Below are 17,128 nucleotides of genomic sequence, written 5' to 3' on the forward strand. Positions count from 1 at the left end.
AACGAAGAAGAGGGGGAGAGAGAGAAAGAGAGGATCACCAAAGCAAAACGCTTATCGCATCTGTATATATTTTTAGGAAGTCATGTATGCTATGTCACCGCAGTGTATACTACTAACGAAACCCAAGCTCTACCTTTGGTATGGAGTAGCAATTGCCACCCAGATCATAGGTAGAATAGGATAACATGATGTTGCGGGGCTACCTATCTTAACCCAATATTACAAGCTAAGAAAGTGTCACAAAACTACATATCAAGATCAAAAAAGTGAGAGTGCTCCACTGACCTAAGCTTTCTTCTCCCACCATATGCCCTTATCTTCAAAAGCCATATTTGGCTCCATCTCAATCAAAACACGGCTTATCGTTCCTTCTGGACTGAGTTTGAATTCTGCCTTGATGGCAGTAGACGCACCGTACATCAGTGTTCCAACTATCCAAAAGTCACCCGTGACATGTCGGAGTTCCAACACCAAGGCTGAATCACCGAACGCGCTCTTAGAGAGTGTGGCACAAAGTTTCAGGGGGCCTAACTTTTGCTTGCCGGATAATGGCGGGAATAAAGAACGATCGGGGCATTCGCTGGTGATATTAAGAGTTGGATAAGCAGCATGAGTATAGACACCCTCGAATGCAGAGAGCATGACAGGAGGTGGAAGGGGAGGATCAGGGATGCGTGGATAGAGATTCTGGAGTATTTGGGGAGGGATCTTGGTGTTATTTATGCTTTCCTCTGCCCTGTGAAGTATTCTTTCCTGTCAGCCAAAAATGTATATTCCAAGTGGAGGACCAACAGGCAGTAGTAGATACGCAAAGAAAGACGTGCCTTCTTCGCCAGTCAAAGCGATGTTGCTCTGGGATTTCAAGAATCTCATCGATTAAGTGATTTCCAAGCATCATCACTGCAGCATTCATCCCGATCATATTATTTCCTAGAATGGCAAATCCAACTCGCCGCTTTGGTAGGAAACAAACGAAGCTGCCGAATCCTTCTATTCCACCAGGGTGCTGAATTATTACTTCCCCGGCGTACGTTCGCAGAAACCATCCGAGCCCATACAGCAATGGCGACGTATCCGGTGCAACTGGCTCCGGTGAAATAATCGTATGGGCGCCCATAAGCGCTGCATATCCTGGAGGAGAAAGTGGCAAACGATGATGGATTAAAGCATTGACCCATTTCGAATAATCCGCTGCAGAAGAGATAATATTCCCAGCCCCCCGTATACTTTCTTGGAACGATAATTCTGTGTCCTGCAGTTGCCCTGTCGAGTTTAAGAAGTATCCGCGAGCGATGTCTCCCTCTGCTGCCTTGGCATCAGAGAGGGAAATATAAGTTTCAGTCATGTTTAATGGCTTTAGGATCCGTTCACGCAGGACGTCCTTAAATGGTTGCCCAGTCACTGTCTCTATAAGATGAGCTGCAGCCATGTACATCAAGTTGCAATACTGGAAGCTGGTGCGGATAGGTGCCGTGAGTGGCAGATCCCTCATCTTGTACACGGCCTGCTGAAGCGTCATGTTGGCGAACCAAACCCAATCATGGCGAGGCATACCAGAACGATGCGACAGCATATCCTCTATGGTAACTTGCGCAGTGGCCCAAGGGTCCTGAAGAATAAAATCATTTGGAATGATATTATGGACGGGAGTGTGCCAGTGAATGTCGGGATAGTTCTCGTCGTCAACGAGAAGTGCCATCAATGCTGCAGTAAAGGCCTTTGTTGTACTGCCACCAAAGAAGAGTGTATGCTCCGAGACAGCTCGTGAGGTGGATAGATCAGAAACGCCATATCCCTGTAACACAATAGTAAGATGGGGCCCATTATACCTCGACACTGGGACGTTAAACGGAATATACGTAGAGATCGTAAGGAGCTAACCTTTGTGAAGACCTTGTCGGCCGTAATGAATGAAACTGCAAGGCCTGGTACGTTAAAATGGTCAAGCGACCAGTTGACCTTTTTTTCGAAAGCCCTGGTCAGGGGCGACGGGGCATAGGAGCTCGTCTCAACGGCAATGGGAATTTGTCGAGGAATGCATCCCCGTAGAACCCAGAATAAGAGGAAGATTGATTGGTAAATCGTCATTCGAGCAAAATTCAGATGTATATCGGGTAACTAGCTGATTACTCTTGATTTTAAAAGGGACACACAGCCTTGGGACGCAACCGTGCGCACAGAGAGTGAAGTGAGGAAGATATGCAAACCAAGGGAGATTTGGCCTGCATTGCTAGTAACTTTCCGTGTACGACATCCGCCACTCTCTTACCCGAACAAATCATCGTCCATGTCTTCTCCCCAGTAACTCCGTATTGTCTGTCCAGTAATGACTGGCGAGACTTTTTGATCGTCACTCCGAGACCCTGCTTTCAGCTTTGGGGGTGACCGTTCTGGCGGCGTTGCTGGCACTACGAGCGCCAGCCTTATGCCTCATTCAATGCTCTCAGTATCCATCCTCGACATTCTCTGATGGAGCAATTTCTTTTCCAATCTTCATCGGTAATTATGTACACGCCGGGTATTAAGGCCACCTGCTCCTCCTTGTGTGCCAGTGATGATTCTTGCTTCCGGCAAGAACCTCAACGGTGTAATGCCGCACAATTACAGGCATCAGGAGAGCAAGGCGAATCTGTCAACCGAAAAGACATTGCTGACCAATGTCGCGTGTATTCTCCTCGTGGTAGCCTCGTTTCGTACTACTCGTAGGGTTGTTGCTGGGGTTTATACCTTTTCCATTCCCTGCGTTTAAGACCCGAAAAGAGGACGGGAAAGTAAGCATTGTAGCTGCGCTTTAAGAATTTAGCTGCCTGAGAGTCTAGTACGACCGTCTATCCGGATCGAAAGATGATATCTGAAACCACGCGTGGAACCAGACACGAAGGCGAAGAAGTCGCTCGCAGCGTTGTAAACCGGGCTTCCCGGTCTACCTCGTACCGAATATAATTTAATCATCATCTCAACGGAAGGACGAAGCAGAATAGCGATACTCTTTGAGCTATACTTCCCATGAATGGTCGATTGCGCTTCGGTGAAAGGGGAGGAAGCAAGAGCCCGGATATCTACCAGATCGTCACCTCTCAGCTGAATAAACTCATGACTAAGACGAGCTTCGAACTGGACAAGCAAGCTAGATAATTTGAACCTCCTTGGAAGACCCCCTCTGCTATAGCCTGTACGGAGTATTGTGAGCAGAAATGCTTCGTGGCCAAGCAAGATGGTCCTCCTGATCATCACACCCGCGATCTTGTCCGCCCTCGAGTCGATCCCCCAGTCCATCCGCGACGACCTCTCCCTACCGGCTCCAGCATTGAACGAAGCCATCTCCCACTCGCAGCTAATTACCCTCTCACGCAAACTCTCTTCTACAGATTCAAAAGGACTAGATTCAACAACTAGGCATGAACCCTCGCGTGCCTATTCTCTCAATTGCCTCCTCCGCGGCGCGAAGCTGTACATACCTCCTCCACCGCCCAAACCTGCACCGGTATGTGACGGAAAAGAACATTTCCCATCAAAAGAGATAAAAGTAAAAAACAAAATACTGATCATGTCTCTCCAGACCCCCGAATATCTCGCCCTGAAGGCCCGTCTTGAAGCCGAAGCCCAGGCCAAAGAATATCATGCCTACCTACATCGCCCATCGGCGTCCCAGTTAAATCGCCAACCATCACCGATCTTTTCGCATTCCTCACCCACAGATGAACACCCGGCCAACACCGACGATGACGCGCTCACTCCTTCCCTAGTCCTCAACATCCTCGTATCGATTCTCTTCACTGGATTCGCGACATACTGGGCGCTAACGAACTTTCGCACTCCACAATTTCTCTCCACCATCTTCTCATTCTCGAGTTCTAACAGTGCATATGCGCACAACTACCCCGGATCTGTTTATTCCCAGCCCAGCAGAGTGTTTATATCCCTCCTGGCAGCGGTGGTTGTTGGGATAGCGGAAGTGGGCGTTTACGCGGCATACTTGAGAAAGGTTGATATGGCAAAGAAGAAGGAAAAGAGAATAGTGGAGAAGAAGACCGTTATCGGGGAAGTTGGTGTAGGCTCGCGAAAGAAGGATGTAGATGCTGGGCCATTACAAGATGAAGACCGCGAGAAGGAAGAAATTTGGGGAAAGGGAGTCAATGGAGGCGTGAGGAGGAGGGTTAGGGAAAGATGGAAGGAGAAGCAGGATCTGGAAGAGAAATGAACGAATATCTACTGATTCTAGGTGCTATGGCTCTTGGGCATAGATCTGAGCACAGATGTCCCGTTGGTCAAGGCATTTGGTCTCATTTGCCGATGCCGTTACAGATGATACTATTGATTTAAGCGTTAGATTTGCATGTATATTATACCCAATTTCTTTATTTGTGTGCTCTTTGGGGGTTATTTCGAGAAGGCTCATCTTGAAAAGGGCATTGCTCATTTGATGCTTGCATTGATAGTGTATGTATATTTCAAGTTGAACAAATGACCAAGGGTGCATTGGGTTTATCGCACGGAGAGAATATTTAAGAGCCAGAAAGCTTAATGTTGGTTCAACAGTAGAAAAATAATTCTTCGTTGCTCGCTTGCTCGAGTGGGCTTTTTTTTAAAAAAAAAAAAGTGCGCACGACCGGATTCGAACCGGCGATTTCCGCATGTCATGAGGGTACGAGTGCGACGCCTTACCGCTTGGCCACGCGCGCCACTTTTACGTTTCTCATCCGACGATGAGCTTCCTGAGAGGTCCAAGCTGTGACGCTAGGTTTCTGCTTGAATCAAGCGTCACCCCGCGAGGCTATAGCAAAAGCTTTCCCTGCGGTTTCCCATCGCCAAACCCTTCATCGCGACTAAACACCCGTTGGCCTCGGAGCCACGTCTCTCTCACCACCCCCCTGAGCCTCTTCCCCTGGTACGGCGAGCACTTGTTCCGAAACAGCATCGTGTCAGGTTCCACAGTCCATTCCGCTTCATCGTCAAACACACAGATATCTGCATCGTATCCCACGGCCAAGTCACCCTTTTGGCCTTTCAATCCCACCTGTGTAGCAGGGTTAATACAGCACCATTGGACTACATGTTCAAGTAACAATCTTCCCGAGGGATGTGCTGTTGACACGTCGGGATATCGACGATTTAACCCTGTCCAGAGAATTGAAAGCCCAAGACCGACGGATGAGATTCCTCCCCATGCGGCGAGGAAGTCGCCTAGGCTTTCACTTTCATTTTCATTAGCGTTTTGCTCCCTTTTTGTTGGTGGGGCACTGCTGGGTATATGCCCAGGGAGAATTTTCAGGTCAGGCGTGCAGGGCGAATGATCAGATACGACTGTTTTGATGACACCGTCGTCAGACTCGTGTCGGAATAATTCCTGCCATAGCTCGTCTTGGTTCGCTTGCTCGCGGATCGGTGGACAGCATTTATATCTCGTGTCTCCGTCTGGGATATTTTCCGCCGCCATGGTGAGGTAATGGAAGCACGTTTCCGCAGTAATTTTGACCCCCCTTTTTCTAGCTTCGCGCAGAAGAGGAATTGCTTGCGCGGCAGAGAGATGAACGATGTGGAGAGGCAAATCTGGCGCAAGCTGCGAAAGAGAGAGAATTTGTTCCATGGCACATGTTTCGAACACTGGGGGTCGAGAGGAGAGGAACGTTGAGTATGCATTCGATGATTTTTGGACCAAAATCTGCATGTCGATCTCTTCCTCAAACGTCCCTGGGGGAATCATTTCTGCATGGAACATGAGCGTTGTCTTCTCGTCTGCCAATTCCATCAGGGCCTCTTTGATATCACTAGGCTTAATTGCAGGAAATTCCTCAACCTGAAATACACGTCAGTGATTCGGATCTCAGCCAAACAGAAAAATATCGCCCAAAACCTACTCCACTATCGATCAAAAACCCCTTAAACCCTCTCACACCTCTCCTAACCAGTCTTTTCAACTCCCCTTTGCCAACATTTCCTGGGACCACTCCCCCGTAGAACCCTACGTCAACCCACACCTGCTCCTCTGCCGCTACAATCTTCTCTTCCAGCCCTCCCACACTAGTTGTGGGTGGAATACTATTCAGCGGCATGTCAATCACGGTGGTAACCCCGCCAAACGCAGCAGCCTGCGTGCCCGTGTAGAATCCTTCCCATTCCGTGCGCCCTGGCTCATTAAGATGTACATGCGCATCCACAAGACCAGGAAGGAGGATGTAGGGTGAGAAGTCAATGTAAGGGGTATTGGGAGGAAAGAGAGCTGGTGATAAGATAGAAGAGTGAATGGCAGTGATCTTACCGGTGGCGCGGGAGACGGTGATGGTAGCGGGGCACAGACGGCCAGAGACAAGAGCTCGCGAGGAGCAGAGCATGATGGTGTCTGACTGCGCCGCGGCCATTTGGTGCTGGTGATTTGAGTTTCTGCCTTCCGAAGTCAGTGAGGGTTTGGAGTTAAGCTGTGTGGAGCTATGTGGCCGTCTGGAAATCTTTGAGAATCAGCTCTGTATGGAGGAGAGTTTGGATTTCAAAAAAGCCTAAAGTTCCCTTGCTGCACGCTCTGCTACGTTCAGCCGGGACTCTCTGCCAGCATTGCTTTTTGGTGGTTATGTCTGGTTGACCTCGCCGTGGTCAAAGCACACAACATCTCGTGGACACCACCGAAACATCATCCGACAAGCACATGGCATCAACAAAAGAAGACATTGGGGAAAAAGAAGAAAATCGACGATCTAAAAATGGTCTCGACCTGCTCTTCCCCGCTTATCCCGATCTCAACAGCGAACCATGGTGGAGGTGAAGAGACGGCTCGCTGAGTACCTTGTTATTAGTGAACGTGGAAGAGATCGGAAGATGCAAAGTTAACCTCGATCTCTAATCGATGGAATTATATATTAGTATGCAATGGTGCCCCTTTCTCTCTCAAAGCCAGTGCTCACACCAGACAGGATGAATTCGAATTCGTCGGATTCGGTCTCTGCGGAAGCCCCATTGCTTTCGGGCTCAGATGGCTCTGAAGGCCCTGGGAAAGACATATCCCCATCAGTAGAGCGTCGCCTCTACATATCTCACTTTCTCTCAACATGTAATTCCCGCGTGTTTGAGTTTGGTGCTGTGTTGTATCTAGCATCCATCTTCCCCAATACCTTGTTGCCGATGTCAGTCTACGCACTGGCTCGTGGTGCTTCGGCGATTGTATTTTCCCCAGCGATTGGTCATTATATCGATACCGGTGAGCGACTGCAGGTCGTGAGGCTCTCAGTTGGTACGTCCTTCGGTCCATAGAATACTGCCCAAGGTCTGAACTATCTTTCGTATAGTCCTTCAGCGAATAGCTGTGGCAGCTTCCTGCGTTGTGTTTTGGATCTTAGCGACGGAAGAGACATCCGGGAGCGCATCGAAGTCATGGCTAATGGCGCTCCTTACGGTGTTGGCGTGTGTTGAGAAGCTTTGTGCCATTATGAATCTTATATCTGTTGAACGAGACTGGGTTGCGCACCGGAACGGAACTTCTACCCATGAAAGCATGCTGATATGCAATCATAACAGGTTGTTATCATTGCTCAGGGTAGTGAGCCATCGTTACGAGGTAATTTACAGGCCCCCTTTCTTCTGTTTCCAAAGGACTCACAGTACGATCAGCTCTCAATGCGCAGATGCGCCGCATCGACTTGATCTGCAAGCTAGCAGGACCATTTTTTATAGCCCTTATCGACGGAGTCTCAACCCAAGTTGCGATCCTAGTAAACTTAGGAATGAATCTTCTATCAATTTCGGTCGAATACTACGCTATCGCAAAGGTCCGTTATTGGTCAGTACTTGTCGCCTGGAAAGCATGCTAACCATGCCATCCAGGTCTATCAGATGGTCCCAGCACTACACGCACCAAACAGATCGACAGTGGAGGACACAGGGGCTAGTGACGCTCAGCGCGGACGGCGGTGTCTTAGAGCACGTCTTACCGTACTGCGAGACCTGAAATTTTACTTCCGACACCGAGCCTTCCTACCATCCTTTTCCTGCGCTCTACTTTACTTCACCGTGCTATCCTTTTCAGGACAAATGGTAACATACCTCCTCTCCATCGGCTATAACTCGTTTCACATCGGTATCGCGAGGACAGTATCAGTCGCGTTTGAAATATCAGCTACATGGATCGCCCCAGCTGTCATGTCAAAAATTGGTCCGATTCGAGCGGGAATATGGTTCCTAAGCTGGCAAATGCTGTCCTTGGCAGCCGCAGCAAGTGGCTTCTGGGAGATCAGATCTGAAATTATGGCTGCCACCTGCCTTGTTTGCGGTTCAATTTCTAGCCGTGTAGGACTCTGGGGGTTTGATCTCTCGGCGCAGATTATAGTGCAAGAGGTAAGGCTGCATTTATACCTGATTTAACTTACCCAATTAGAGCCCTCCGCTAACATATCCCTCAAGGAAGTTGAACCTGACCACAGAGGCTCTTTCTCTTCGATGGAAGCATCATGGCAGAGCACCTTTGAACTTTGTTCGTATGCTACGACAATTATTTTCTCACGGCCAGAGCAGTTCCAATGGCCCGTGTTGATGAGCTGCGTGGCCGTCTTCACCGGAGGAGGTCTCTACACGATGTTCGTTAGGTCGAGAAGGGGCCATCTCTTCCATTTGCCCCAGTGCATCGAACCGAAAAGAAGGGGCTCAGTGCCCCCAGGACTTCGTTATGAGAGGCTCGCCTAGCCGAATAAGTTTAAAATCACGCTGTTACCGGCTGGGGTGGGGATATTTTGGTCACTAGAGACTCCAGACGCCATTTCCACACATAGAGAGGGAGGCCCGGGTCGGGGGTCATAGTCACCTCAACACAGAGGCAAGGGGCCTGTGAAAGCTTGTTTCCTTTTGTTTGTCCCCCTTACTTTAGTGTGTTTGGGCCCAGCGAATCAGTCACTATTGAGGGAAATAAGAAAACAGGCTCGTCGAACATAAAAAGAGGTGCCAACTCTCAATGGAATAGAAACTTTCTATGCAATCCTAAATCGAACAACCAAAGAGCATAAACCAAACATCTATTAACATACAGGCCAATAAAGTCAAGTCTACAACTCATCTCTCTCCCTCATTTTCTCATTCTTCTCATCCCCTGCCTGCCCCTGCTCCCTTGCAACCCTTCTCCCCAATTCCGCAATCTCGTCATCGTATTCCGTCCACTCCGGCACCTGTCTCCTCGCCCTCTCCAACTTTGGCTCCTTCGTCATCGGATTATTACACAAATCAATTGTTCTTGCCGTCTTCAATGCCTCATCTGAGCACCATGTTTCACACCATAGCCAGTCCTGCGACAGACTCTTGATCGGAATAGCATGCTGCATATGGTTCGGTAGGTCCTGGTCCAGATTGGCTAGGCTGTTTGGATCAGCTGAGAGAGATTGATACTGTCCTCGGAGCCGGTCACCAGCAGCGAGTTCACGGAAACGGTTGAGATCAACCACGTAGAGTGCAGAGATGTGGTATGGAAGGCCTTTGAGGAACTTCTTCCAGTAACCTTGCTTCCAGAAGCGGAAGCCTTCCATTTCTGTCCGCGAGTCGCACATGGGTGTGAACCCGTATGGTGCCCCCTCGAGATCCATAGTGATTAGGTCGTACATGTCTGTCCGGACAATTTGGTCTGCATCCACGAAAATAACTTTATCCAGAGAAAGTGGGAAGAGCACATCCAAAAACAATATCTTATAGCCCCAAATCTCTCGCTGCTTCTCCCGTTGTGAACGAAGCCAATGAGGCCACTTATAGGTAACCATTTCGTACGAGAATCCATATTCCTTCGCCAAATGTGGGAGAAAAGATTTGAATGACGGTGACAGGAACTGCTCAATGAACCAAAACTTGACCGAGTGCTTCGTATGCCGCATTACCGACACCATCATAATATTCAACATTCGCTCGTACAAGTGACCGCTGGCGACTGAAAAGATGTTTATATCTGCGTGCTTCTCTTTCTGTGACCCAGTTATGCTAGAAATCACATCAGACGCAAAGTTGAGACCTTTTGAAAAGTAATTTTTAACAGATCCCGCTTTCGACCCGGCTTCCAGAACGTCGTCCTCTTCGTGGCCGGGCTTCCGCGATAGTCGTGGGAAAAGAGTTGTGCCCTGGAAGGACAACAAGGCAACCTCGTTTGTCTCATCGCCAGGCTTCGGAACATACCCCATACCACCAACACTATCCAACTGGTAAATGCGTTCGCTTGGTCCTGGCTTCAAGGTAATTCGCCAACATCCAGGCTGGGCCTTGAATTGGAAGTAACCCAAGTTCGCCATGATGATTGTATCGGCAAAATGTGGGGTTTTCTCCGTTCCCAGGAGAAGTTGAACCCCTCGAGGAGGGCTTCCATGTGTCACATCTCTTGAGTGTCCCTCGATCAAAATGTGCTCGAGTTCATATACAGCGTCAACATTTGCACCCTCCCTCAGGGAGCTTAGTTTTATATTATCCAGGTCATAAACGGACTCTTTTGGTGCAACCAACCAAGACGGAGCGACGTCCATGCCTAACGTTAAGAGTGCATCTTCCGGTATACTTGTAAAAGATGCCTCCGGTCTCCGCAAGGAACCATCATCGTTGAACGATGGCTCCGATTCGAAAACTTGTCGATAGAACCGCTTGATAGGCAATTCTTTCAATGGCTGGATTGGACTGAGGATTACTTTCACCGAAACTCCTGAAAGTTTAGAGAGGACCTTCAGGATAGGAATATAGCGCTGGGCGGCTTCCGATGCAGGATCAATGACAGCAACGACTTGGATCACAGGATCGTCTGCGTGAGATAACATAAAGCCGGAGTGCTCCGTACTCCACTTTTCGTAAGAGTTGGTGCGTAAGGCGGGCCCGCTATCGTAGATATCCTCTGGAATATCTAGTTTCGTGGAACGGGCAACAAGAGAGGTCAACCTCGCAAGTTTAAACGGACCGTCGACCACATCCTTGAGCTCCAACGATTTAACGGCTCCGAAAAGTGGTTCTAGCCGCCTCTGTCGCTCATAAGCTAGAAGTTGTTCCAATTCTTGGACACCAAAAAGTGATGAAGAGGGAATTGGGCCAATAAGCCTTCCATTGAACACAATGTCAACACCACCTTGGTTGCTTCCTAGCTCTCTCGCCAGCGGTGAGAAAGACGAAAAATAATTGCGACGCCGCTCCACGTCAGGTTCTTGGGTGAGGAGTCGTTCAGAGCCAACCTCTAAAATGGATTTTAGCGCAGACACATCCACATCCCGGCTCTCTTTCATAAGATTGAAAAGTTCAGCCGAAACACGACCAGAAAAATCTAGGTGGGAATCGTGGAGAAGAAGGACTTCAATCCCCGGATTCTTTTCACGAAACTCAAGCACGGAACCCAACTGTTTTATTCCACCTTCGCTGTCAAAATCGGCAATCAATATCAAGCTGCTCCAATTCTCCAAATTCGAATCGCTAGATGCTCTAATCCGCGGAAGGGCATCAAATGCGGATCGACGGCTCTTAAATGCGGCGTGTAAGTCCCGGATTTGGACTGCACCAGGGTCCTCTGGTATGATCAACGGATTCCGGGTCAACACAGCTCCATCAAGGAAATGAATGGGAAGCCAGGAATCGTCATCATAAAGCCCCCCATAAATTGCTTGTTGTATCTCCTCCAAATCCTGGGCTAATCTGGTAACCAAAGGTTGCATCCAGTGTTCATCCCGAGGAATTATAGCTCCATTCACGAACATCGGCGGGTTCGGGCCATCAGAAGATAATCTTTTTAGGTACGCCTTTGTTTTTGTGATAATTGGTTCGAAGTGATCAGAGGATAAGATTTCCTCAAAAGTCAACTTAGGTCGGTCCGCGTGATGTTCACGGTCTTGAACCGCAGCGTTGAAGCTGTCCTTGCTCGGCCAGACTATCTGACTCTTGGCCCCCTCCAATGCCTAGAATTGCACCCAATAAATATAAGCAGCGGAGAGAAGTATCAGAATTGACAAAACTTACATTTTCAAAGTATGTCAAAAGAGTTTTCAAACCATATGTTTGGTGCAAGTAAGATGCAACCCTGATCTGCTGCATGGACGCTTCATCCGGTAATGTGGGAACCATCCCAAATCTAATAGGTATCTTTCTAGTAATAAACATTTGAAGCTGCGACACAAGCATCCGTAGGTCTGTCCGATCGGCCAAGTTTAAAAGAACGATTACATTATTAACATCGCGGCGGGCTTGAGGGAATTGACCTGGATACGTTCGCTGAAGAAGCTAGAAAAGCAATCAGTAAGGGAGGAACAGCGTGTTCAAAAGAGTACCCATACCGCAGCCAATCCACGAGACCAGTTCGAATATCTCCTATCCTTCTCCAGGTCATTGAGCCAGATAATCACACCCCCACCTTCTGTCTCGTCCCTGTAGTCGTACCGTGGGGCTTCCTCAATCGCCTGAGATCTCGCGACGACCGGATGAGCGAGTAATCTCACGACATCCCCAGCAGATAGGTCAAGCTCACGAAAATTGTTAATCACCTTCCGTTCATAGCGTAAATGGTTCAGCAGTGAGAATGCATTAGTTCGGCGAGGATCCAATTGAACGCCGTTGATCCACATGACGTTATAGCCGACGGGGAGCATATGTGCCTGGTTATTCGCCAATTCAACAAGAAATTCAATAGTAGCGTTGGTATTCGCAATAATAGAGGAGTGACGGGGGAAATCCTGAGATAGCTTCAACAGCGTCTCGAACGGATCCTCGCTGTTCATAATAAAACTGGCGGCATTGATTCCAAGTGTCGAGACTTCCGATGCAGACAAAGGCTTCAAGTCAGCCGGAGACTCTTCCTTCAAGTCCTTAGCGGTTCCGTGCGTAGCCTTCGCTTTCTCTGAGCTTGAACTCGAGCTAGAACTACTCTGCTCCGCATCTCGATCATCGATTACAATATAATCCGTCCGTTTCAAGGCGAGTTCGACGCCATAGCCACTCACAAAGAGCCGGTTGGCATGGCCCAACGAAGAGGGACGGTATCGCACTCTGTAGGAAAACTCTCCCTCCACAGCCCTTTTGCTTAACTCCTTATGAAAATCACCAAACAGAGGAGAGGAGATATCAGCATACAGAACCAGCGGTTGATCACCACGGCCGAGCACACGATCAAAAGGTAAAACATGATCATCCCTAATATCAAAGCAAAAAAAAATCCATCAGCATTGTTCATTAATACACTACTCAAACTCCCGAACTCACGCACTGGTCTCCAGAAACACTTTGCTGTGCATGCTTCAAGCTCGGCGAGCAATGCTGCTCTCCACCATAATGCGCCCAAACCTGACACACCGCATCCTGAACGACCATCAACGATTGCTCTACAGAGGTATTATAGTACTGGTAATGTGCTTGTATTCTCGGTGCCGTCGAGCGAAGCGACATGGCGAGCTTAAACGACGACAACGCATCCGGATCACGTATATGTCCTTCATCCCGCAAGACACGTAGAAATTGGTCGTATAAGTCCTTATCCGTCCGAGATTCCGCAAAGGCTCCGTCTGCGATACGGTCAAGGAGGGGGAAATAGCTGGTGGAGTTTTCTTCGGCGGCTGTCTCCCTGTCGTCAGTTAGATTATTATTCGACGTCCCTTTGCTACATCTTCGCTCGGGGAGTAAGCTTCAAGAGGATATACCTACAATAACTCCAGAAGATACGGTGGAGAGCTAAACGAAGCGCTCAAGGCCACGTTCACCGAACGGCTTGCCTGGACAGCAGGGGGAAGCAATAGCGCTCCCAGAAAGAGGCCCAATTGCCATGGTAACGAGGCTGCCTTAAATGGCATAATGTGCCAGTGTCGTCTACGTCCAGACTTATTTCATAGGTAGCTAGGACAAAGCTCAAGTTGGGCTCACCAGGAGCAAGTTTGATAAGCCCGCGAGATCAGAAGGGCACAACATTCACTGATTTTGAGGGACAATTCATATTCGATAAGAGACCTAGTGTTCGTAATTGAAGTGACGGAATGTGTTGTAAGCTACCTAGCCCGCCACACTTCCTAAAATCGCGCTTCCGACAGCGAGGCTGGACATGAAGCGACTGTCAACTGTTATGGGAGCACCTGGCGTCTGTTCCGGCCACATGTCGGTTTCGGTCAGCACTTTGGGTATTAATGGTGTACCGTAGTCATCTCTCACGCTTGTGATCAAGAGGACGACGGAAATCATCACACCGCACGCGACATATAACACTGGAATACGGGAATATTGGTAAAAGCGCATCAGATCTAGGCTACATTGTTTAAAGAAGGTTCATCAAGCGAATCATTCACGTATCATTCACACTGCAGACATATCAAAGATACATCGACATCGGCATCTCAAGTCATCACAGGTAGCTCGGTAACAGACATCTTTAACGAACAGACAATAAAACATGGTGGAATAAGGGTTTCATACAATGTGCCAGAATCCAAACGAAGAAAGATGAAGTGGGGAACCTCAAAATAAGGCGTACGCAGTGGCAGTAAAGGAAACGCAGACCACTCATCGCCGTCAGCGAAAGCGCCCAAAAGGAAACAGTTTTGCTTTGCCTTTTTTTTTTTTTTTTTTTTTTTTTTTTAACGCTCGTGAGAGCCACATCCATCTTCGAGGTGATATTCAATCCGATACCGTGCGCCAGATTTCTCCGTAAACAGCATTTGCAGTGGGCTTATTGAACGGCGGATAACTCAACAGTTCCTCACCAAAATACAATTCAAAATGAAACAACGCGTACGATAAAAAGAAAAAGGTCGAGCATGAAGATTTTGTTGGAAGACTCCGAAAAACGCCGATATCATCATATACTCATAATACTCATTTCCTGAAGTGAATCGTGTTTCGCTCATGAATTGCTGATCCGACGGGCATGTTCGAGCTTGTCGGCATTCTTCGCCTCCCACTCCATTCTGCGCTGTTTGAACTCTTCTGGATCAAAAGGCGGATCACTGTCCGAACTGCCGGAGTGACGCTTCTCTTTGTCCTTGAGGAGACCGGATCGCTTTTTTTTGAGGCCCTTGGAGGCCTTCTTTTCTTCCTTTGCCGACTCCCCCAGGTCACCACGCGATTTGATCTTGCGAATTTCTTTGGCAATTCTTTCCAGTGTTGTTCCGCCATGTTTGGACTTAGCTGAGGTGGGAGACTGGGGAAGCGGTTTGTTGAGGAGCTTGCTATTGTGGCTAGTGATGCTGCTGCTTGTGGATGGTCTGTCGACAGACATAAAACTGATCCCGGAATCAACCTTTCTTCCCTTGTGTTTCCTTTCGAATGGTGGCTCCTCGAAATATTGTCGGCTTGTAACGTCAGCGCATTCGTCAATGATTGCAGTAGCTGCACGAAGATATTTATCGATATACTCTTGGGCGACAGGCCATCCGGTAGCATCGCCGGGACGCATATCCTGTTGAATCATTGGCTCAAGAACCCGCTTTCCCCGCTTTCCAACATCCAGGATGAGGTCAAAGAAGCCGTTTCTCTGGTCGTTGAGGATTTTCGAATTGAGATGAGAAGTAGGCGGGGTGCCGACGATCGGTGGGAACAAGGTATTGAGCATGGCAATACAGTTAGCCTTGTTAAACGGCTCGAGTAGCATTTCGTTGATCAAAGTCTAAATCAGCAATGTCAGCTTAGGAGAGTCGAAAGCAGACGCGGACGAATTCCGCCACGCAGGTAAATCTCTTTTGCACTCACCCAGCGACGAAGGCGTATGTAAACTTGAGTATACAGTGCAGCAGCAACTCTTTCTTTGCATTCCATGGCGTCAATCCATGTGAGCACACCAGGATAGCGCTTTGAAAGATCCTGCTTTTCCCCTTCGGCACCAGTAATGCCCAGTCTGTGCAAGGCGTCCATGACCCCCTTTCTTCTGCGATTCTCGAGGTCCCGAAGGTAATCCAAAGCTGTCAAAGCCTGAGGAAAGTCAACCTCTTCAACGACCGGCGGAAAGCATCGACGAACAAAGGACGTAATGAAGGTGGGCGGAAGCGAGCACGGCTGCGAGGGCAACTGCGAGATCTGGGACATCAGCTGTGCCTTGAACATCGCGGCAGTATCAGACACGTTCGGCACATTCTGCTTGTCGTTGGTGGTCCTGGCGGCCGGAAACGCGTTGCCCTGAGCTTCGCGAGAGAATGCCGAGCTGGGCGGGACTAACGGCGGCGAGAGAGCGGGAGGCTGGGCGATTGAAGTCGAATTCAATGTGTACATAGTTCGAAGGGGGATCTCATAGTTTCCGGGATACGCAAGCAGGTGTTCCAGGATCCAAGGCAGAGCTGCGCCTTCGTTTGGATTCGAAGAGATGCTGCGATGACGGGTGTGGTCCAGGTGACTGTCCATTTTGGCTGCTAACGAAGCGAGAACGACAGGTTGCAGAGGGTTAAAGAACGAACAGCAGCATCAAGTTGGCAGAAGCAGACAAAGCAGAGGAAGGGAGAAGGACAAAGAAAGAGGCGGAAAGTAGCGTTAGTGGTTGAGTTGACAGGGCTATTTGGTGGTTTGTGATGTTTATTTATCTGATCAAAGGAGAGAATGTGGGACAAAACAAGTGTGTTGAATTTCTGCAGGGCTTCCGGAAGTGTTTATTTTGGTCTGCAGCGAGGCTTGAATAACACCTTGTGCTTTTCTCTTAGGGTCCGGACCTGTAGAGATTGCTGTCCACTGCTGAAAAAAAAAAAAAAGCGCAAATGAGACAAGATGAGAGAAGCTAGCCAGGGAGCTGGTGGCGAGCAATTGAGTCACAAGAGAAGGAATGCCACAGGGGAAGAAGAACACCAGATCCTTTCAATCAATTGAGGCGATATCTAGAGGGACTGTCTGAGACTGATTGTCCGTGAGGGAGTGAGGGAAAAAAAAAAAAAAAAAAATGAATATGATATCTGCCGTCCGTCTCTCCCACTCTGTGTCTGTCTATCTTTTGTCGTTGCAACTGCCCACCAATGAGCTGGAGGAAGATGCAAACGGCCTTTTCCGTCCCGAAGATCCCTCCTCTTTCTCCTCCTCGCTGCTCGCTAGGCTTAGTTACTTATCTCTCCGGCGAAATAAACCCACCTCCGAACTAGGATCTCGCTTCGGCTTGGGGATGTTCTTGAAGCTCAACGCTAAAACACGAACCAGGGAACCGGCTCACATTTCCACTGATCCCACAAGGAACAGGAAGTCAAATCTCCACCAGCTGCGC

General features: G+C 48.7%; 6 protein-coding genes across 6 annotated transcripts; 2 read left to right on the forward strand and 4 right to left on the reverse strand.

Annotated features, from left to right (window-relative positions):
• Window positions 1-285: 285 nt before the first annotated feature.
• On the reverse strand, window positions 286-2,088 carry D8B26_001361 (uncharacterized protein; the record flags this gene model as incomplete). The annotated part of the gene is made up of 3 exons (XM_003065374.2): window positions 286-736; window positions 825-1,795; window positions 1,882-2,088. The coding sequence occupies 3 exons, from the start codon at window positions 2,086-2,088 to the stop codon at window positions 286-288; spliced, it is 1,629 nt and encodes a 542-aa protein (XP_003065420.1).
• A 925-nt stretch (window positions 2,089-3,013) lies between these two features.
• D8B26_001362 (uncharacterized protein) lies at window positions 3,014-4,466 on the forward strand. Its single transcript, XM_003065375.2, has 2 exons — window positions 3,014-3,484; window positions 3,560-4,466. Exons 1-2 carry the CDS (start codon window positions 3,215-3,217, stop codon window positions 4,199-4,201), a joined length of 912 nt encoding a protein of 303 aa, XP_003065421.1. The 5' UTR covers window positions 3,014-3,214; the 3' UTR covers window positions 4,202-4,466.
• A 150-nt stretch (window positions 4,467-4,616) lies between these two features.
• On the reverse strand, window positions 4,617-6,446 carry D8B26_001364 (uncharacterized protein). The gene is made up of 2 exons (XM_003065376.2): window positions 5,859-6,446; window positions 4,617-5,797 (listed from the first exon to the last, which is right to left on the reverse strand). The coding sequence occupies exons 1-2, from the start codon at window positions 6,357-6,359 to the stop codon at window positions 4,775-4,777; spliced, it is 1,524 nt and encodes a 507-aa protein (XP_003065422.2). The 5' UTR covers window positions 6,360-6,446; the 3' UTR covers window positions 4,617-4,774.
• Window positions 6,447-6,906: 460 nt separating this feature from the next.
• D8B26_001365 (uncharacterized protein) lies at window positions 6,907-8,667 on the forward strand (the record flags this gene model as incomplete). Its single annotated transcript, XM_066123518.1, has 6 exons — window positions 6,907-7,222; window positions 7,278-7,447; window positions 7,507-7,546; window positions 7,600-7,757; window positions 7,813-8,322; window positions 8,389-8,667. 6 exons carry the CDS (start codon window positions 6,907-6,909, stop codon window positions 8,665-8,667), a joined length of 1,473 nt encoding a protein of 490 aa, XP_065979592.1.
• Window positions 8,668-9,023: 356 nt separating this feature from the next.
• Window positions 9,024-13,757, reverse strand: D8B26_001366 (uncharacterized protein; the record flags this gene model as incomplete). The annotated part of the gene is made up of 5 exons (XM_003065377.2): window positions 9,024-11,876; window positions 11,938-12,198; window positions 12,252-13,104; window positions 13,178-13,531; window positions 13,612-13,757. The coding sequence occupies 5 exons, from the start codon at window positions 13,755-13,757 to the stop codon at window positions 9,024-9,026; spliced, it is 4,467 nt and encodes a 1,488-aa protein (XP_003065423.2).
• A 429-nt stretch (window positions 13,758-14,186) lies between these two features.
• On the reverse strand, window positions 14,187-17,062 carry D8B26_001367 (uncharacterized protein). The gene is made up of 2 exons (XM_003065378.2): window positions 15,643-17,062; window positions 14,187-15,559 (listed from the first exon to the last, which is right to left on the reverse strand). Exons 1-2 carry the CDS (start codon window positions 16,285-16,287, stop codon window positions 14,798-14,800), a joined length of 1,407 nt encoding a protein of 468 aa, XP_003065424.2. The 5' UTR covers window positions 16,288-17,062; the 3' UTR covers window positions 14,187-14,797.
• Between the last annotated feature and the right edge of the window lie 66 nt (window positions 17,063-17,128).

The sequence above is a fragment of the Coccidioides posadasii genome, chromosome 1, assembly GCF_018416015.2.
Source record: "Coccidioides posadasii str. Silveira chromosome 1, complete sequence".
NCBI lineage: Eukaryota > Fungi > Ascomycota > Eurotiomycetes > Onygenales > Onygenaceae > Coccidioides > Coccidioides posadasii.

What these genes read in the sequence shown, in the direction of transcription:
- D8B26_001362 (XM_003065375.2), top strand. Translation starts at nt 3,215, where the DNA reads ATGGTCCTCCTGATCATCACACCCGCGATCTTGTCCGCCCTCGAGTCG. An exon ending in CACCGCCCAAACCTGCACCG is followed by an intron (nt 3,485 to 3,559) that starts GTATGTGACGGA and finishes ATGTCTCTCCAG; the next exon opens with ACCCCCGAATATCTCGCCCT.
- D8B26_001364 (XM_003065376.2), bottom strand. Translation starts at nt 6,359, where the DNA reads ATGGCCGCGGCGCAGTCAGACACCATCATGCTCTGCTCCTCGCGAGCT. An exon ending in GGTTTTTGATCGATAGTGGA is followed by an intron (nt 5,798 to 5,858) that starts GTAGGTTTTGGG and finishes CGTGTATTTCAG; the next exon opens with GTTGAGGAATTTCCTGCAAT.
- D8B26_001367 (XM_003065378.2), bottom strand. Translation starts at nt 16,287, where the DNA reads ATGGACAGTCACCTGGACCACACCCGTCATCGCAGCATCTCTTCGAAT. An exon ending in ACATACGCCTTCGTCGCTGG is followed by an intron (nt 15,560 to 15,642) that starts GTGAGTGCAAAA and finishes TTGCTGATTTAG; the next exon opens with ACTTTGATCAACGAAATGCT.